General features: G+C 46.1%; 3 protein-coding genes across 3 annotated transcripts; 1 reads left to right on the top strand and 2 right to left on the bottom strand.

Moving 5' to 3' along the window:
* Positions 1–475: 475 nt before the first annotated feature.
* On the top strand, positions 476–3,606 carry yy1a (YY1 transcription factor a). Its single transcript, XM_017417742.3, has 5 exons — positions 476–1,097; positions 1,883–2,033; positions 2,174–2,234; positions 2,337–2,495; positions 2,616–3,606. Exons 1-5 carry the CDS (start codon positions 611–613, stop codon positions 2,796–2,798), a joined length of 1,041 nt encoding a protein of 346 aa, XP_017273231.1. The 5' UTR covers positions 476–610; the 3' UTR covers positions 2,799–3,606.
* A 348-nt stretch (positions 3,607–3,954) lies between these two features.
* tpp1 (tripeptidyl peptidase I) lies at positions 3,955–9,947 on the bottom strand. Its single transcript, XM_017417726.3, has 13 exons — positions 9,865–9,947; positions 9,404–9,478; positions 8,018–8,157; positions 7,774–7,924; positions 7,318–7,439; positions 7,066–7,235; positions 6,779–6,977; positions 6,491–6,679; positions 5,917–5,989; positions 5,680–5,800; positions 5,430–5,591; positions 4,846–4,971; positions 3,955–4,742 (listed from the first exon to the last, which is right to left on the bottom strand). Exons 1-13 carry the CDS (start codon positions 9,873–9,875, stop codon positions 4,602–4,604), a joined length of 1,680 nt encoding a protein of 559 aa, XP_017273215.1. The 5' UTR covers positions 9,876–9,947; the 3' UTR covers positions 3,955–4,601.
* Positions 9,948–10,787: 840 nt separating this feature from the next.
* mis18bp1 (MIS18 binding protein 1) lies at positions 10,788–16,248 on the bottom strand. The gene is made up of 16 exons (XM_017411454.3): positions 15,407–16,248; positions 15,207–15,320; positions 14,754–15,130; positions 14,467–14,540; positions 14,224–14,345; positions 14,043–14,133; positions 13,861–13,952; positions 13,617–13,777; positions 13,455–13,524; positions 12,673–13,366; positions 12,283–12,458; positions 11,965–12,104; positions 11,710–11,852; positions 11,517–11,604; positions 11,383–11,437; positions 10,788–11,202 (listed from the first exon to the last, which is right to left on the bottom strand). Exons 1-16 carry the CDS (start codon positions 16,170–16,172, stop codon positions 11,105–11,107), a joined length of 3,261 nt encoding a protein of 1,086 aa, XP_017266943.1. The 5' UTR covers positions 16,173–16,248; the 3' UTR covers positions 10,788–11,104.
* Positions 16,249–16,366: the final 118 nt, after the last annotated feature.

The raw sequence follows: 16,366 nt of genomic DNA on the forward strand, positions 1-16,366 counted from the left end.
TCTTTAAGAACATTGACTCCATTTTTCTCTTTGTCACTTCTGTTGCATTGTCAGGGGAAAGGAATTTGCTTGTTTGTTCACTTAATTCTGACCTATGAAGCATAAAAAAGGCTCCTAAAACTAAAACCGATAAACCAGGGCTCTTTGTTTCAGCCTATCACAAAGGCACAGTTTATTCACATTTTTAGGAATTTAACAACAAACAAAACATAACATAATTTGACAGACATAAAATAGCATTTTAGTACCAGCAAGGTGATTCCCATCAGTTTAAAACAGGTCCCAGGTCCTGTGTAATATAATTGTTTTTTAAAGGTATTATTCTGCAAATGTGCGCATGTGCAACAATTACAAAACTCTGCTCCTTTGTTTTACAATAAGTGCTCAAACAAGAGAGTTTTCGAAGAAAGACGCTTAAAAAGTGTGAATTCCTTTAAACGGGATTTGGATTCGAAATCACGCGAGACTTCAAAACTAGAGCACTGTGGCGACGAGATTTCAGTTGTGGAGAGTTGTTGTCGGAGAGCGAGAGAGGAGGAAGGCTGAAGACTGGAGCAAAGTGTAAAAAATTAGCACTTTTAAAGGAGGACGAGGAACGAAAAAACCCATCATGGCATCGGGGGACACCTTGTACATAGCGACGGACGGGTCTGAGATGCCAGCCGAGATTGTTGAGTTGCACGAAATTGAGGTGGAGACAATCGAGACCACAGTTGTCGACGGGGAGCACCAGCCCATGATCGCCCTACAGCCGCTGGATGATCCCGACTCGATCCACTCGCACCAGGAGGTGATTCTGGTGCAGACGAGGGAAGAGGTCGTGGGCGACGACGACTCCGAGCTGCACACGGACGACGGCTTCGAGGATCAGATCCTCATCCCGGTGCCCGCCGTGGAGGAGGACTACATCGGACAGACTCTGGTCACCGTCGCCGGCAGGAGCTCGTCTTCGGGCCGGATGAAGAAGAGTGGAAGTGGGAAAAAAGCGTGCAAAAAGAGCTTCATGGGCGGCGGGGAGATGGGCCGAAAGTGGGAGCAGAAGCAGGTCCAGATAAAGACTTTAGAGGGGGAGTTTTCAGTAACTATGTGGGCATCGGGTAAGTTCCCAGTCCCGTCTGCCGCTTTGTTCTATGTGCCGTGTGGCTAGGCCCCAAATGGCGCCTTGTCCTCCTCTAAAGTAGGACTATTTTCCCCCGACTCCGAGCAACTTGTGCTCCATTCGAAATGTTTTTGTTTTTAAGGGAAGCCATGTTTTATGTGTCAATGGGCGCCGCCATATTTCCCCGGTCTAGAAAGTATGGCGGCCCGAAAAAATGGCGTTTATTTGGCCGACGAACATGGCGGCGGCGGTGGGAGCGAGGCGCTCGTAGCTTCGCTGGGCCGCTGTGGCGCAGTTTCTAGTTAACAACAGAGGCGGCGGTGCTGCCTTCACGGATGCCTCGGATTTTGCGCTTCTGACTTGTCGTTTTTCGCAACCGCAACGACTCAAGATAATTTCCGCTTTTTTTTCTTGGTGACACTTTCAATCAGTGCTCGAGTAATAGTGCTATTTATTGAGATTAGAGAAAAGACTCTGGATTTCTGTACAGGTGTGCGTGATTTGTTTCGCGTGACTGCCGTTTCCAAACATACTTCTGTGCACACATTGATAAACTCCTACCACCATGAACGCAACTTTACTTGAAAATTTCTCATTTTTTTCTCCTCAGAAATATATATTTATTATGCATGTTTTCAAATTCTTTTCACACAGTTTCTTTCAAATCTAATATTACAGATATTATTTAAATGCAATTAAATTTAGAATTGCCTAATATACAAAATGCAACTAGAATGGGTTTTTTTCTGTTACTAACTCTCAAACTGTCCCATTCTCATTCAGATGACAAGAAGGACATAGACCATGAAGAGCAAATCACAGAAGAGAATTCTCCTCCAGATTATTCTGAGTATATGACTGGGAAGAAGCTTCCTCCTGGAGGTATCCCAGGCATCGACCTGTCAGATCCCAAGCAGCTGGCAGAGTTTGCACGGTAAGACTTGATGCTCGGAGCGAACGTTGTTTACAGGCCGTCACGTTATTAACTAAAGGTTATAACAGCTAGCTATACAGGTTAGTGTTGGTACTTGTCGTGTTGTTTATAGTGTCACTATTTTTGTATTTGTGCCGCAGAATGAAGCCAAGAAAAATAAAAGAGGACGACGCGCCCAGGACGATAGCCTGTCCGCATAAAGTGAGTTTGTGTGCCACTCTTATCTTTCTGAGCGCTTGCAGGTGATTTAATAATAACAAATAAATCAGCTTCTGATTGATACCTCTCCCTCTCTCTCTTTAGGGGTGCACCAAGATGTTCAGGGACAACTCGGCGATGAGAAAACACTTGCATACGCACGGGCCTCGCGTGCACGTCTGCGCGGAGTGCGGCAAAGCTTTCGTGGAAAGCTCGAAACTGAAAAGACACCAGCTTGTGCACACGGGAGAGAAACCTTTCCAGGTGCGTGTCTTTAATCTCCCATGTCATCATACTGTGATGATAGATAAACGCCTGCCGTTGTGAAACTGTTTGTGTTGCAAATGTATTTCGCAGCGTTAACAGACTCCTTTGTGTTCCCAGTGCACATTCGAGGGGTGTGGCAAGCGGTTCTCTCTGGACTTTAACTTGCGCACACATGTGCGCATTCACACCGGCGACCGGCCGTACGTGTGCCCCTTCGACGGCTGCAATAAGAAGTTCGCCCAGTCGACCAACCTCAAGTCCCACATACTGACACACGCCAAGGCCAAAAACAACCAGTGAGTCATCCGTGGACGGACCGGGCTTTAAAAAGAAAAGGTAGAGCACCAGGCGGATGGGACTCCATCTCTGCTCTTTGACAGACGGACAAACTTTCCTCGGTCGGCTTTGTTGCCTCGAGGTGAAAGATTCAAACTGGGAGGGAGATTTGGAGAGCACACAAAGAGTCCAGGCAGCGAATCTGCGACAACCTGACTTTTCTTTTGGCCCGGATGGAAACGTTTCACGGCTTCTTCTCATGAAGATATTTATCCACGATTCCTGCACCCGAGAAAAAAACTTATTTATACCTTAACAAAACCACTTAAAGTTTTTTGCAATATCAGTCACATGTACATAAATCCTCAGCAACAAGTTTTCAGTTTTTTGTAATTTTGCCCAAGTGTGCATATTGTGCACTGATTTCTATGAGCATTGTCGTCACGTATGTTTTTAGGACCGTTTTGTTGGTCTTCCTGGAAGAGGTTTCAAACTTCGTTTTACTTCCTTTTCTTTTCTTCTCTCCTCCGCTGGACTTTTGAGGAGATTCGCAATTTCAAAACCATGTAGATAAATAGTCACGTTGGGTTTTTTTTTGTTGTTGTTGTGGTTTGCTCTTTCACCAGTCATCAGCAGTTAACCCCCGCCACTCCGCCCCGTTGCACCACAAATACAAAACACGTGATGTCTTCTCAGATAAACTCATCTTAAGATGTAATTTTTCTTTGTAAATGTAATCAGCTCTTTTGAGTTTCACTGTCAGTAGGAGACAAATCCTGGGGCTGTGCTGATAATGGTGGATAATAAAGCAACTCAGGTTAGCGCAACATCAGTCACGGTTGTTTTTATTCCGCCTGGAATGACGAGAAATCCTCAGAAATGTACCAGAAAGTTCAGTTTTACGTTGTTTTTTTTTACTTAAATGTATATATTTGTTGTAGTTGTGTAACTGACGGGGCTCAAGGTGACATCTTACAGGTGGCGTGTTGTGTAACGTGACAATGAGTGGATTTCAGAAGGCGTGTCTGAATTTGCAAAAGACAGGTTTCATTCGGATTCGTTGGCCCCTCTGAGGCAAACCTTCGATACTTCCTGAAACTCTTTAGAAACTGAAACGGGAGCAAAGATGAAGGATCGAATGAGGCCGACTCACTGTCACCATCTTAAAGAACAGATCCTCTTTCTTTTTTTTGTTTGTTTTTATTAAACTCACAGGAAAAAAGCACCCGCTCTCACATCAACTCATCTGATTTATGGCTTTGCAAGAACAAACGATGAAATCAAGTGGCGAGTAAACGTATTAGTGCATTTCTTTTAGTTCGTGGCAACTCTTTAAAAACACGAATGGCGTTAAAACTGCGTGGAGGTTTAAGTGTTATGAGCTCATCCCTGCCGAGACATTTGGTACAAAAACAAAATGCATAAACAACACTTGAAAGCACCCCGACTTCTCTTGATTGAATACAAGTGTCGAAGATCTTCACATTTCAGCGGTTCCTTCGTTAAGCTTCGTCGTGTTAGGTGCAGCAACAGGTGACTTATTTAAAGCGCAGGATCACCGTTTGTACCCGTCATTATCTAGATTTGCGTTAAAATCCGGTCCAGTAAAAATGCAGTGATTAACAGAGGAAGGCAGCAGCATTGTTTAAAAAAATCAGCACAAATCTTAAAAAGTAAAAGCCTTTAAAAGTGACTAGTCATTAAAAACAAAAGCAGCAGTTTCATAATTTCACTGTCCCTCCCTGAAACCTGATCAAGAGTTCGACTTGCTCTCGGATAGAATGTCAGCGTTTTTCTTTGTTTGTTTCAGTTTGGAAGAACGTGTTTTCAGTCCACGAGGAGCGCAGCCAGCAGGTCGGGGTAGTTCGGCGTCCCCCAGCCTGTGACGGGGTCCCACGATGGAGTCGCACAGAAGCCGTTCCCCTGAACCTTCTCGTCCAGGCAGCCCAGGTGGCAACCCTCAGTCACCTGGAGAACAAACAGAAACAAGCGGCGGGTTTTTAGGGAACCCGGCGCACCGAGCGGTTTCTCGAGTTAATATTTCAGCCGGGACTGTCGGGTGCGAACTTACATCGAACAGGCCCTGCTGTTTGAGCTTGTAGAGGCGAGGGTTGAAGAAGCCCAGGGCGGGCAGGCCCTTTGAAAAGCGCCGATCGTTGATGAGGGAAAGGATGCCTCCGAACACGGGGGTCGACGCCTGGTGGGGGAGAAAAGGGGGGAGGGAGGAATGCATGCAAATCAACGAGACAACCAAAGGAGCAAACACTTAAAACAAATGTTATCTCCACTTGTTAAAACATTTACCTGCTTTGACTTCTAATTTCCCTATCAATTGTGAGAAAAAGATAAAAATACTAAGCTTTAAAAAGTTATTCCTAAAAAGCTGGATGGAGCAGCAAACTTATTTTTCTAACTATTTTTTGTTTCAGACTCATCCGTGCTAGTCTGACAACTAAAAGAAATAGTTTTCACTAGAAATACCCTCTAGGCCAACATGCCTCGGGACTAAAGGTGGAAAAAGCCTGAACTGTTGACAAGCTTGCTTACATTTTTAAAATCGCTGGACTAACTTGGGTGGTTTGGTGTTTTTTCTCGACTCTGTGTTCGTTCTCCGTTCAGAGGAAAACGGCGATCGCGTTTAAAGCATATTTTTACCGAGGTCCCGGACACCCAGGGGATGGGGATTCTGTTGTTGACCACCCAGTAGTTGTCCGACAGAGCGGCCAGGTCCGGGTAGGCCCGTCCACTGGCGTTAAAGTACGATGCAGGAGGGAGCTTCGCTGCCACGGACTTCAGGTATCCCTGAACTGCGCTGGCCTGAGGAAACACAGTGACATCATCGTCAGCGCAGGAAAACAAAACAAGTCGACTGAAGGCTGCGTGTTCGATAATTTGATATCTCTACCTGGTAGCTGGGCATACTGAAGATGTTGCTGAAACCTCCTCCGCTGATGTAGTCTGTAACTTCGTACGTGACTTTAAACGGGTTCTTGAACGAAGTTCCTCCAACTGTTGTCACGTATGGGCTGCAGGTACATCATTTTGACAAATACTTAGCAAGGATTTTTAGAATAATCTCAACTTTTTGCCCTGTTTTTACGTCAAAGCACCGAAAACTTTATGATGGAAATGTAGGATTTACCTGGAGGCAGGAAAACTGGGCCTGAAGGTGTTCTGACCTTTACTTAAGTACCTGCATCCGGCCCCGCTGTCACCTGAACAAGACGGGACACGAGAGAGCGATGTAACAGGCAGATATGCTGCACACATTACAAGCGTTTGAATATCGTTGCACATAAAAGATTAACAAGCTCTCCAGGCGGCTTCATTTGAGCAGCAGCCGTGTTCGTGTTTCAACTCATTAATCCGAGAATAAGAGTCTTGGCGCGCAGGTTGTCGAGGAGAAGTTGGGACGAATTATCAGCACGCAGTTATGGAAGTGAAAGCTTACTGTTCCTCTGCTGAACTTTTTCTTTGTGGTCGGCTCCACTGAACCGTTTCTTTTAAGAAACAGGAAGCCGTGCAGCATGAATCACAAAGTGTTGCGCAAATAATCTGTCATATGACTGTAAAAAAAATAAAATAAAATAAAAACCTAATTGTCCTAAAACACAAACTGAAATTGTCCCAGACAAAGGCTTTGTCGGCGCAGCATTGTGTTTCGTTAAGATCGGCTTTTTGCGAGGGTTCCCGGTCGTCTGTGGGTAATTACTGACCCGAGGCGAAGAGCAGAGAAATCCCCCTGACTCCAGCCTTCATAAACTCCGTGTTTATGCGCGTCATGTAGGCGGCGGACAGGCTGTCCTCGTCGTCTCCGTAGCTGATGGTGTGAACCCAGGGCAGGGCGGACATGTTGCTGAGTAAGACCATCCACTGGAGGAAGGGCTCCTGGGACTCGTGACGACCTGGAGACAAACAGAGGACGAAACAAAATGTCTCTGCTCTCTTTCACCCGTCGGCGTTGATGCACACATATGGGTGGAGATCGTTTTGTCTGTGCAGACCTGGATTAGTGAACACCCACGTGGGGATGTGGGCCCCTGTGCTCATGATGTACTCCAGATCCAGACTGGCCTCCAGACCAGCTTTTCCTCCCCCCTGGGTGCCCACAACCCGATCCACCTGAGACAGGTGCTCGAAGGATCGACCAAATATGTACATGAACTCGGCCAAGTCGGTGGGGTGGAAGTACTGCTCCAGGAACTAAGGGAGGTGGAAGGGACAAACCGACATCAGGCGTGGTGCTCGGGAACGACCACAGACTAATTAATCCCCACTAATCAAACCGCACCTGAGCTACAGCCTGGCTGTTGTTCTGAGCCGAGCCCACGTCCGCTGCCGTCAGGTTGTAGCGAGCTCTCAGGACGGTGGGAGTCACTCCGAGGTGCACCCACGCCCCGGACTTTGTCTGCTTCTTGCGGACGTCTTTCCCTTTGGGTGGGAGACGGTGGAGCCCTCCGACTGTGGAACAAAGCAGCAGTCAGAAGTGACCTCAGAGAGAAACACTCGCACTGAGCAGCGCGGAGAAAGAAATGAAGCTCACCAAAATCGAGGTGCCGGTGAACTTCATCGTGGACCGAATATGGAGCCGAGGATCTCACGATGGACTGGCCGTCTCTGGCGTAACGGTGGAACCTACTTCCCGGAAGAAGCTTCTCTGCAACCCTTAACGCAAAAAAACAGTCATAACCTTAATATTCCCAGATCTACCACCAGATAGTTTAAAACTAATAAAGCTCCTGTAGTGGTACTTCCTAATAGACCTTTACAAAATGAGGTTTGAGGTAAAGTCTCATTTCTTTTTTATAATCTGACAATTCTAATGCTGATTTCTGCAATCAAGTAAACCGCAGCGTCAGAAACAGGAACTGGCTTACAAAATACAAGCACGGCTTTTTCACAACGTTTTACGAAACTCGAGGAGGAAAAAGTAACCGATAGCCGTATCTGTTTCCCACTGCGAGTGAGGTGAGCCAAGCAGGACGAGTGATGTGCTTACTCTGCAGTCGTGGCGCACTGCAAAAAGTCCTGAGTGCGAACAGCGAGACAGTCAGAGACCCCGTGACTCTGCAGCCAGCTGCGCACCACTTTCTGGGTGAGTTCAGACGGACGGACGAGGGAAGCGACTTCCTCCAGACTGAGGTGTTTGCCTGAGGAGGATAAACTCGTTAGCGCAGGTCGTGGCAGGAGCATCAGGAGGTCAGCTCTGACATATTTCTGTTCTCCTCCTCACAAAACCCTACCATACTGGGGCGAGTCGGGGTCCGACACCCGTCTGAGCGTTTCCTCCAGCAGCTGGATGTTCTGCTGCTTTAAGGCAAACGTCAGCTCCAGCTCCTCTGAAGGATCGACCCGACCCACATGGGTCCAGTCCTCTGGGATCCTGTAGGGAAAAAGGACAAAAAAGCTCCTATAACAAAATAAATAAACCATTGTAAATTTACTATAGTTCATCATTCCATTGTGCTTCATATAAGATTGTTAGAAGGAAACTAAAAAGCAACACTAAAGGGATAGTCTGATCATTTTTAGAAGTGATTTTCTCTCAGATAGTCATCAGTAGTTTGTATCTTATCAGCCATAAAGCACAAAGTGTGGAGAAAAAGGGCCAAAGTCTTCATCCAAGCTAGGCTGATGGCTTGTTGCTGTTTTCTCAACCTAACGATGTTCGAGTCCCTGCGCTTGGATGAAAACCTTCAGCCCTTTCGTTCACACTGCCACGCTCTGTGGCTGACGTCACATGACACAACATCACATGAAAAATGATCAGACTATCCCTTTATGACCCTAGTTGGTTAAAATCAGAATCAGAATACTTTAATGATCCCTGGGGGGAAATTGCAATTATTACAGCTGCAGCCGTTCAAGTAAGCATTAGAGTTGAAATGTAAAGAAAGACAGAAATATTCTAAAGAATTAAAAAGAAATGAAAAGAAATAGAAATAGCAACAGTGTTATAGGTTCACATGTTTCGGGCAGAGTTATAGAGTTTGATGGCCACTGGTAGGAACGACCTCCTGCGGCGCTCAGTGGTGCATTTAGGTGCAATGAGACTGGTACTAAATGTGCTTCTGTGACTCCTAACAGTGTTGTAGAGAGGGTGATAACTGTTGTTCATGATTCCCCGCAGTTTTGCCAGCATCCTCCTCTCAGACACTGCAGTCAGAGAGTCCAGCTCTACTCCCACAACATCTCCTGCTGTATACTCTCACAGCAGACCTCCTAACCCCGCTTTAATGTACACAGAAATGAGGTTAGATTAAAAAAAAAAAGGATTATGATGCAAAGTAAGGGAGTTGGAGAAGATCCTGCGTTCCATTTACCTCGGAAATCTGAGCTGTGTTCCTGTGAACATTTAATAAACTCAGATGCAACATGTTACCTAACAGTGGCTGCGGTACTGAGGTACAAACAGACCACACAGATCACAAGCTTTCAGCCTAATTGGATAAAAGTCAGGGATGGTCAGGAATTTCCGGCATTTAGGGGTGTTGCAGTTGATTTACCAACTTCCCAAGTAGGACCTGAACGCAGCGTAGTGTAAACTTTGTCAATGCGTGCCTGTATAATTATTAAAGCAAAATAATAAAGAAATAAATAAAAGCGTGGCTTTAAAAAAGGTTGCTCACAAGACATCCTGGTCGTATTCAAGGTATCCACCCCAGACCAAAGAGCTGAATAACAAGGGGATGGAGAAGGGCAATCTGTTGGAGGACAGGAAAACAAAAAGTTAGTCTGAGAGGGATTTAAAAATAAAAACACCCGGACGTTTTAAGAAAACTAATCAAAATCTGGAAGCAGGTAGTGGTTATAACCAAAATAAAGCAGAACTGTGAAGGTCAAACTGAAAGCAGACTCGTTTATTAACTAAAATGCATTTTGGCTGCTCTGTCATTCGACACGAACAGAAGTAATTTACAGTAGATTCAAAAAGGAGACATTTTAACCCTCGTTAGCGGCGGTTATCTATGCGGGTCACCTCGAATAATAAACACGAACGCGTCTCGCGACGTTAGCCGCGTTAATATATCACTTATTTTTATTTATGTCATAAAAAAGAACCAGTTCTGAGCTGGTTTTAAGCACTTACAGCGCATTCATGGTGTCCTCCCGCTGCTTCTGTCCGCTCGTGCCTCTCCGCCGACGAGTTTTACCGTTGACCCGGAGAGTCACGTGAGACGCGTTCACGTGATCCGCGCCGCCGTGGGATTTTAACTGAGACGTTCAGGAAACGCAACTCTGTGGGTTTTACAGCGTGAGAGCGGCGCTTCCAGCAGCTTATAAATTATAATTTGTCCCTCGGTACACAACTGGGACTCACACTGACTTATAGGTGCCAATTTAAATTAAACATTTACACTCAAGACGAAAAAAAGAGCAACAAAGCTATTAGCTACTTGAATATTAGTGGCATGGTCACTCTTTTATAAGGAAATTTCTCAAGCAGAATTTAAAACATCAGGTACCACAATATTATTATAATAAACTCTCAACTCATAATAATTTAGTTGTTACAGCTACGTTTTTCCAATATTTAAAAGAGTTTAGCTTTTAAATATATGTATTATATGTTCTCCTTCTTAAATAGAAGAATCAATCAAATAAATTATACAATTATTTTCTATTTTAGGATGAAATTGTGCCCGAGTGGACAAGATATTTGTGTTTTGGCAAAGGGATGGATGGTGGGATGAATGGAGTGAAAATGTATTTACCTCTGCTGTATTTATTCATTAAAAAAGGAGGATTGAAACCAAAATTTAAAAAAAATAAATCAATCTAATACTCTTTTTTGAGATCCTGTAGGTTGAATAATACCTAATTATCATGTCACAACACATTAATTTGCCTGTACATATTTTAAAAACAGTAACTTATAATTAGCTTTTTAAAACTGCCATATATTCTTTTTAGGTGAACCTCAGGGATCTCTGTTCGGCTCATTCTTTTTAAAGAATTTGTCTTGCAGGTATTAAGAATACAATCTAATTATCACACACAAAGAAATGTTAATAATTCATAGAAAAAAAAGTTTATTAAAAAATTATTACAATCACCTCACTGAGAAAATACTTTAAAACAAATATATATATTTACAAAAAAGCCTAAATGGAAGCTCGTCCTACATTAAAAGTCTTTTTAATTTTGTAACTGGACACATTTTCTTCACAGGAAAAAAAAAAAAAAAATATAATTAATAATAATTATAATTCAGGCCAAGACTGTAAAAATGTAAAATGTACAGGTTTTTTCTCTTCAATCTGTTCTTCCTATTTTGATCCATATAAACAGTTTCATTAAAAAAACAGACGTTTCAGCTCTGAAACCAATTAGTCGTCAGAGAAGTAGAAGTCCTGTTCCTCTCTGCTGTCAGACAGCTCGCCGTCGTTTTCTGGGAACATCTCCCAAACAAAAAACGTATCGTTTTCTAGGAAATAAACAAAAAAGGACAGTGGCGTTAATTAAACTCATGCTGAAAACGGTGGGGTTTAAGGTTTATCGGTGCAGAATGGAAATCAAGCTGCTGCATGATTACGGAGCGTTATTTTAGGTCATCCTGTAAATATAGTCGGCCGCTGTGCAACGATGAACTCACGAGGACGCCCACCTGTGTCACCGCATCTCCGAACCGTTCTTCTTACTGACGGCGTGGGCGTGAACCTCTGAAAGAGACAAACGAAGCATCTCTGTGTGATTTTCACAACAAAAACCGTCAGAAATAAACTCTGGAGACGTCCGTACCTTTGAGGAACGGGAGGTCTTGCAGACGTTGAACTGATTCTTTTTCATCCTCTTCTGCAGCTGATAGATGTACTTGTCATCATTGTTTCTTTAAAAAAATAAAATAAAATAGGAAAGAAGTGCGGCGGTCATTTCCCTGCAGTCGGCTATGACCGTTAAAAGTGTTTTAGGTTTTAGGTTTTAGGCTTCTTACGCGTTGGGGGAGCCCATCATGCCGGGAGTAATGTGCAAACACTGAGGCGTCTTCACTTCGGGGAAACGCGACGACATCGGCGTCTGAGGCTCCAGCTCCGAAAGCTCAAAGTCCCGTTCCTCGCTTGGACACATGTCGGGCATCTGAGCGGCAGCACATCGACGAGGAAGAGTTAGTTCCTTCAGCCCCAGATAAAGTGACGTGTGTGTGTGTGTGTGTGTGTGTGTGTGTGTGTGTGTGTGGGAAGAGACGAACCTCAAAGCGTTTGTTCTGCATGTACGCCGAGCTGAACGCGTCGTCCATGTCTGCCCTGGGCAGAGCCTCCAGGAACTGGCGCACCTGCTGCTTCCTCTTCAGGGTCCCCGAGCGGGCGGATATGACCGGACGCTCCGCCGCTGCACGGTTTCACAGCCCGTTAGAGACACTCACAGCTCGTTTTGTTTCAAACGATAAAAAGGCAGGTAGCGCACACAAAACACTACTCTGAAGACTCCGGGTCTTAGTTTTCCATACGACACATGACTGATTAGCGCCACACAGATAAGACTTACAGGCTAAAGACGGATCATTTACCTGGAGCTTTCGGTGGCTCCACCTTTTTCTTGGCATGCTTCTCGGCTCTTTTAGGGCTCAGAGATGCACCCTGCCAGGTGTGCTGCTTGTGGCACTCCTCCGCCGAGCGTGTTCCCACCATGTTCGCCACCTTTGCCCAGTAGCCCGCGATGTGCTTTGGGTAGTAGGACACAGCCCTGGAGAAAAGAGAAATAAATTTAAAAATTAGACACGCCGATGTGGTTAAAACAAAAACAACACATCCTTCCTCTAAATTTAGGCTGTTCTTGTCAAACTCATGACAGTAAAATAAATCATCTGTTGGTAATCTGAAGTTTCTTTTACCGATTTTTAAAAACTCGGTAAAATCCAGATGTTGGTTCATTTTCATCCTGTAAGAGTCAAACTTACTCTTGCAGCTTCATGAGCTCCGCCTCGGTCCATTCATCTTCGCCGTCGTCTTGTGGAATGACGGCTGCGCCTTTCCTCGCGTGGCACTTCTTGCCGAGCTGTGTCGTCCCAGGCGGCGACGCTCTGGTGCATCTTCGCTCGACGCGTTTTGTTTCCGCCCCGTGGTGCTCGTTCGTCCTCGCGCCTCCCCTTCTCGGGTATTTCCCGCTCTCCTGGAAGGACCCTGACGGCTGGCTGGACGAAGGCTTGCGACCTGGCTGCGGTTTGTTAGAGACCATCTCGCCTTTCCTGCTGTCCGTTTGTTTCTGCTTCTTCTTTCTCTTAGTGGCAAACTCATCGTCAGACGACAAAACGTTTGATTTTTCATCAGAGACGGGAGAGGATTCAAAACTTGTGAGAATCCGTCTATAATTTCTCGTCACCGGTTTGTAGGTGTTGTTTCTCTGGTTTAGAGACCTGAGTGTTGAAAGCCTTTCAGATTCACCCAGTTTTTCTGGAATGGCATTCGCTCTCTTCTCCATCGCCGGGTGTTGGCGCCTCCAACTGGAGCTTGTTGTTCTACCAGAGCACTGCTCCGGGACCTTGAACACCTCACTGGTGGACGCAGATAAATTAGGAGGCTTCTCAGCCGCGTTTCGATAACGCAGCGCTTTAAGCTTCCTCACCGGCACCGACGCCTCTTCATCCGGATCGTCTGGGGGGAACAGAAAGAAAACCTGCCGTGAGACGGCGCGGCTCATCCCGGCCGGCGCCGAAACACCGCGTCTCCCGACAACATTTACCCTCGCTGATGGGCAGGAGCACTCGGACCGGCTTCCTCGACGAGCTCGGAGGCGATATCGTGGAGACCTCCTGTAAAGGAAAACAAAAAACCCACTTCGTACGTTCGCTCGCGCTCGGAACAACGGCGCACATTCGGAAAGGTCACAGCGCGGCGTGCTTACGGAGATGCTGTGATCGTACGCCTCGTGGATGGTGACGTTCATGTGTGCATCGACAGTGACCCTCCCTCCTTTCCAGTACTCCAGAGGTGGCTTGATCACCCGACCACTCCGAGTCACTTGCGTGGAAAACGACGAGGAGGAGGCAGGAGGACAGGAAGCAGCTGGAGAAGACCAGAAAGTGAAGAAGAATTTGTAAGAAACGGGTGACACGTACCAACCGGTTCGTTAAACGTCCCAGACTTACGCGTCTTTGGGGATTTTTGCGTCTGTCTCCTTAGAGACTGGTTGATGGAGGCGGCGCCGGGCCGCTCTTTCTTGTTTTTCTTTGCGTCAGTACTGGAACACATAAATGCAGTCGTCTAAATCCATAAAACTACAACCGAAGCAGTAATTTCCTGCGAAGGTGCGACGGCGAAACAGCCTTACTCTTTTGACTCTTGCAGAAACTTCTCGTAAAGAGCGCTCCAGTTTGGAGGAAAACCACACACGAACTTCTTTAAAAACCTCGTTGGGAAATCTGAGGGCAAAAAAAAACGAGACGAGAAGAACGCCGTTATTCGATTCACTTGTAACGCCTTTGTTAAAAACGCCCCGTGAACACGCCTACCAGAGGCAAGATTCATCTTCATCTTCCCAACTAAGATGTAAACCCTGCCGGAGACGGTTTTCAGCACCGAACTGGAAACTCTTTCTACAATGATGTTACTGTTCCACGGTATGTTGTCTTCCCTGGAAGAGAGAAAACCCCACAGTTTACACGCCGCCACACTAAATCTAAAACTCTTGTTATTTTAGAAATGAAGCATTATTTAAACAAAAAATAAATAAAAAAGATAAATTCACGACTTACCCGTGGATTCCGTCCACAAACAGGCCCTTGTGATTTCTTCTCAGGAACCACCTTTTAAGATAAATCACACTGTCCTGCAAACAAACACAGCTCGGCTGAGAAAAGTCCAGCTAAAACTGAACGATACACTCTGAAATGTGTCTGCAAACCCAAACGTTTTGGTGAATTTTCATGTTTTATCCCACAAAAAAGGATCGCTCAATTAAACATGTGTTTATTGTTAAAGACAGAGCGATAAAATAAACCCTTAAAGGTGCATTTCAATTGTGTTTTCTCCTTCGACTCACAACTGGGAATTTTTTCTGCGGGGGCCAGTGGTTGCGCTTGAACACCTCCTTGTCTTTCTTCGGTATGGAGAGCTGAGGCGAGTTGAGCACAAGCGGGTCCTCCAGCAGAACGGGCCGCGGCTGCTCACGTTGGTCTAAAACGAATCTCGGCTGTGGGAGAATGGTTTCGTCCTGGCTCGTCTCTGACTGAGCAGCGGGGATCGGGGCACCCTCGGGGTCGTCAGCGCCTGGCTGGCCGTCGGCAGAGTACTCTCGATCCCGGCTGACGGACACCATTGTTTCAAGGCTGCTCCTCAAGGTCGTCTCCTCCGATTCTGCCACGCTGTGAGGCGCGGGGACAGGACTGTCTCTGGACTTGTGCAAGCTCCCTGCAAAAACTAAAAAGAAAAGAGATGCACTGTTATTACAAGCCACAATATCCACATTTAATCAACAAACCTATACTTTCATCACCTTCGAAGAGCCCCCTCCTGCTGCCGTTGTCCTTTCGGTTCTCCCGCTCCTTCATGGACTCAAACATCTTGGCTGGGGACATGATGTTCAGTCTCTCCAGAGTGACAGAGCAACCTGTTCAGAATTGACAACAACAACAATAAACATGGGTGGATTTTCATTCTGTTAGATGGTGACAAAAGGCAGGGAACGCTGCTGACGTTTGTCTAAAGCGAATCTCGACTGTGGAAGAATGGTTTCATCCTGGCTCATCTCGGACTGATCAGCAGAGAATCCTCTACCTGTACCCAAACCCTGGATGTAATCCTCAATGGGAGGGTTTCTCGTGTCCTCAGTGGGTCTGCTGATTGCATTTGTCCCCATCGGCTCTAAATTCGTCCTCATCAGCCTGTTCTTCATTGGGGAAGCTGAAATGAAGGGTGCATATTCCTTATCAAAAGCACTTCTTCCACAGCTTTCTCCTGGCCACGTCTTCACCGGAGTCCTGATGGACACGGTGTCTCCGATCCGAGGTGTCCCTTTGCTGCTCTGGTGTCTGATGTCCGGGCAGAGAGGCTGAGACACAGACGTGGACTGCATGAAAGCTCTGCCTCTTCGTCCGTCGGCTGCTGGACAGGCTTCCTTCAGCTGTGTGCGAGAACAATCGCCGGGTTTCCGAGGACTCGAAATGGGCGACAGCGTCAAAGCCTGCGCCTCGCCGCGACGACAGCCGAACCTCTGGTTCTCGAGCTCGTCGATCGTCGGTATGTTCGCAGCTTTCTTCCTGGGGGTGTGGAAGGCTGCTCCATGTCGCTCTCTAACGCCGTACAGCGGATCGTCGCATAGTAAAACAGTCTCCTTTGCGAGGAGCTCCTTCTGAACTTTCGATTTCAGCTTCGCGAACACCTTGGCGGGAGACTCGAAGTCTGCGTGGTTTTGTTTTAATAAACTACACGACGCCATGGTTTGGGGATAAACGTAATCCATGAGCGAACTAACAGCTAGGTAGCTAGCTAGCCCGCAATTTTCAAAATCCCCAGCCCTGCTGCCTTTGGCCAGAATCCCGTGACGTAATTCCAAAACAAAACGTCACTTCCGCTTTTCTTTCCCGACGACAAAAAAAGAAAGACGAGTATTTCGCTCAAGTAGAGGGCAGTAAAAAAAAAACAGGCGTCTGGATT

The sequence above is a fragment of the Kryptolebias marmoratus genome, linkage group LG10, assembly GCF_001649575.2.
Source record: "Kryptolebias marmoratus isolate JLee-2015 linkage group LG10, ASM164957v2, whole genome shotgun sequence".
In the NCBI taxonomy this organism is placed as follows: Eukaryota; Metazoa; Chordata; class Actinopteri; order Cyprinodontiformes; family Rivulidae; genus Kryptolebias; species Kryptolebias marmoratus.

What these genes read in the sequence shown, in the direction of transcription:
- mis18bp1 (XM_017411454.3), bottom strand. Translation starts at nt 16,172, where the DNA reads ATGGATTACGTTTATCCCCAAACCATGGCGTCGTGTAGTTTATTAAAA. An exon ending in GCAAAAATCCCCAAAGACGC is followed by an intron (nt 13,778 to 13,860) that starts GTAAGTCTGGGA and finishes GGTCTTCTCCAG; the next exon opens with CTGCTTCCTGTCCTCCTGCC. An exon ending in TGCAGAACAAACGCTTTGAG is followed by an intron (nt 11,853 to 11,964) that starts GTTCGTCTCTTC and finishes GCTGCCGCTCAG; the next exon opens with ATGCCCGACATGTGTCCAAG.
- yy1a (XM_017417742.3), top strand. Translation starts at nt 611, where the DNA reads ATGGCATCGGGGGACACCTTGTACATAGCGACGGACGGGTCTGAGATG. An exon ending in CGATAGCCTGTCCGCATAAA is followed by an intron (nt 2,235 to 2,336) that starts GTGAGTTTGTGT and finishes CTCTCTCTTTAG; the next exon opens with GGGTGCACCAAGATGTTCAG. An exon ending in CGGGAGAGAAACCTTTCCAG is followed by an intron (nt 2,496 to 2,615) that starts GTGCGTGTCTTT and finishes TTGTGTTCCCAG; the next exon opens with TGCACATTCGAGGGGTGTGG.
- tpp1 (XM_017417726.3), bottom strand. An exon ending in ACAGCCAGGCTGTAGCTCAG is followed by an intron (nt 6,978 to 7,065) that starts GTGCGGTTTGAT and finishes CACCTCCCTTAG; the next exon opens with TTCCTGGAGCAGTACTTCCA. An exon ending in CCTGGGTGTCCGGGACCTCG is followed by an intron (nt 4,972 to 5,429) that starts GTAAAAATATGC and finishes CTCCCCCACCAG; the next exon opens with GCGTCGACCCCCGTGTTCGG.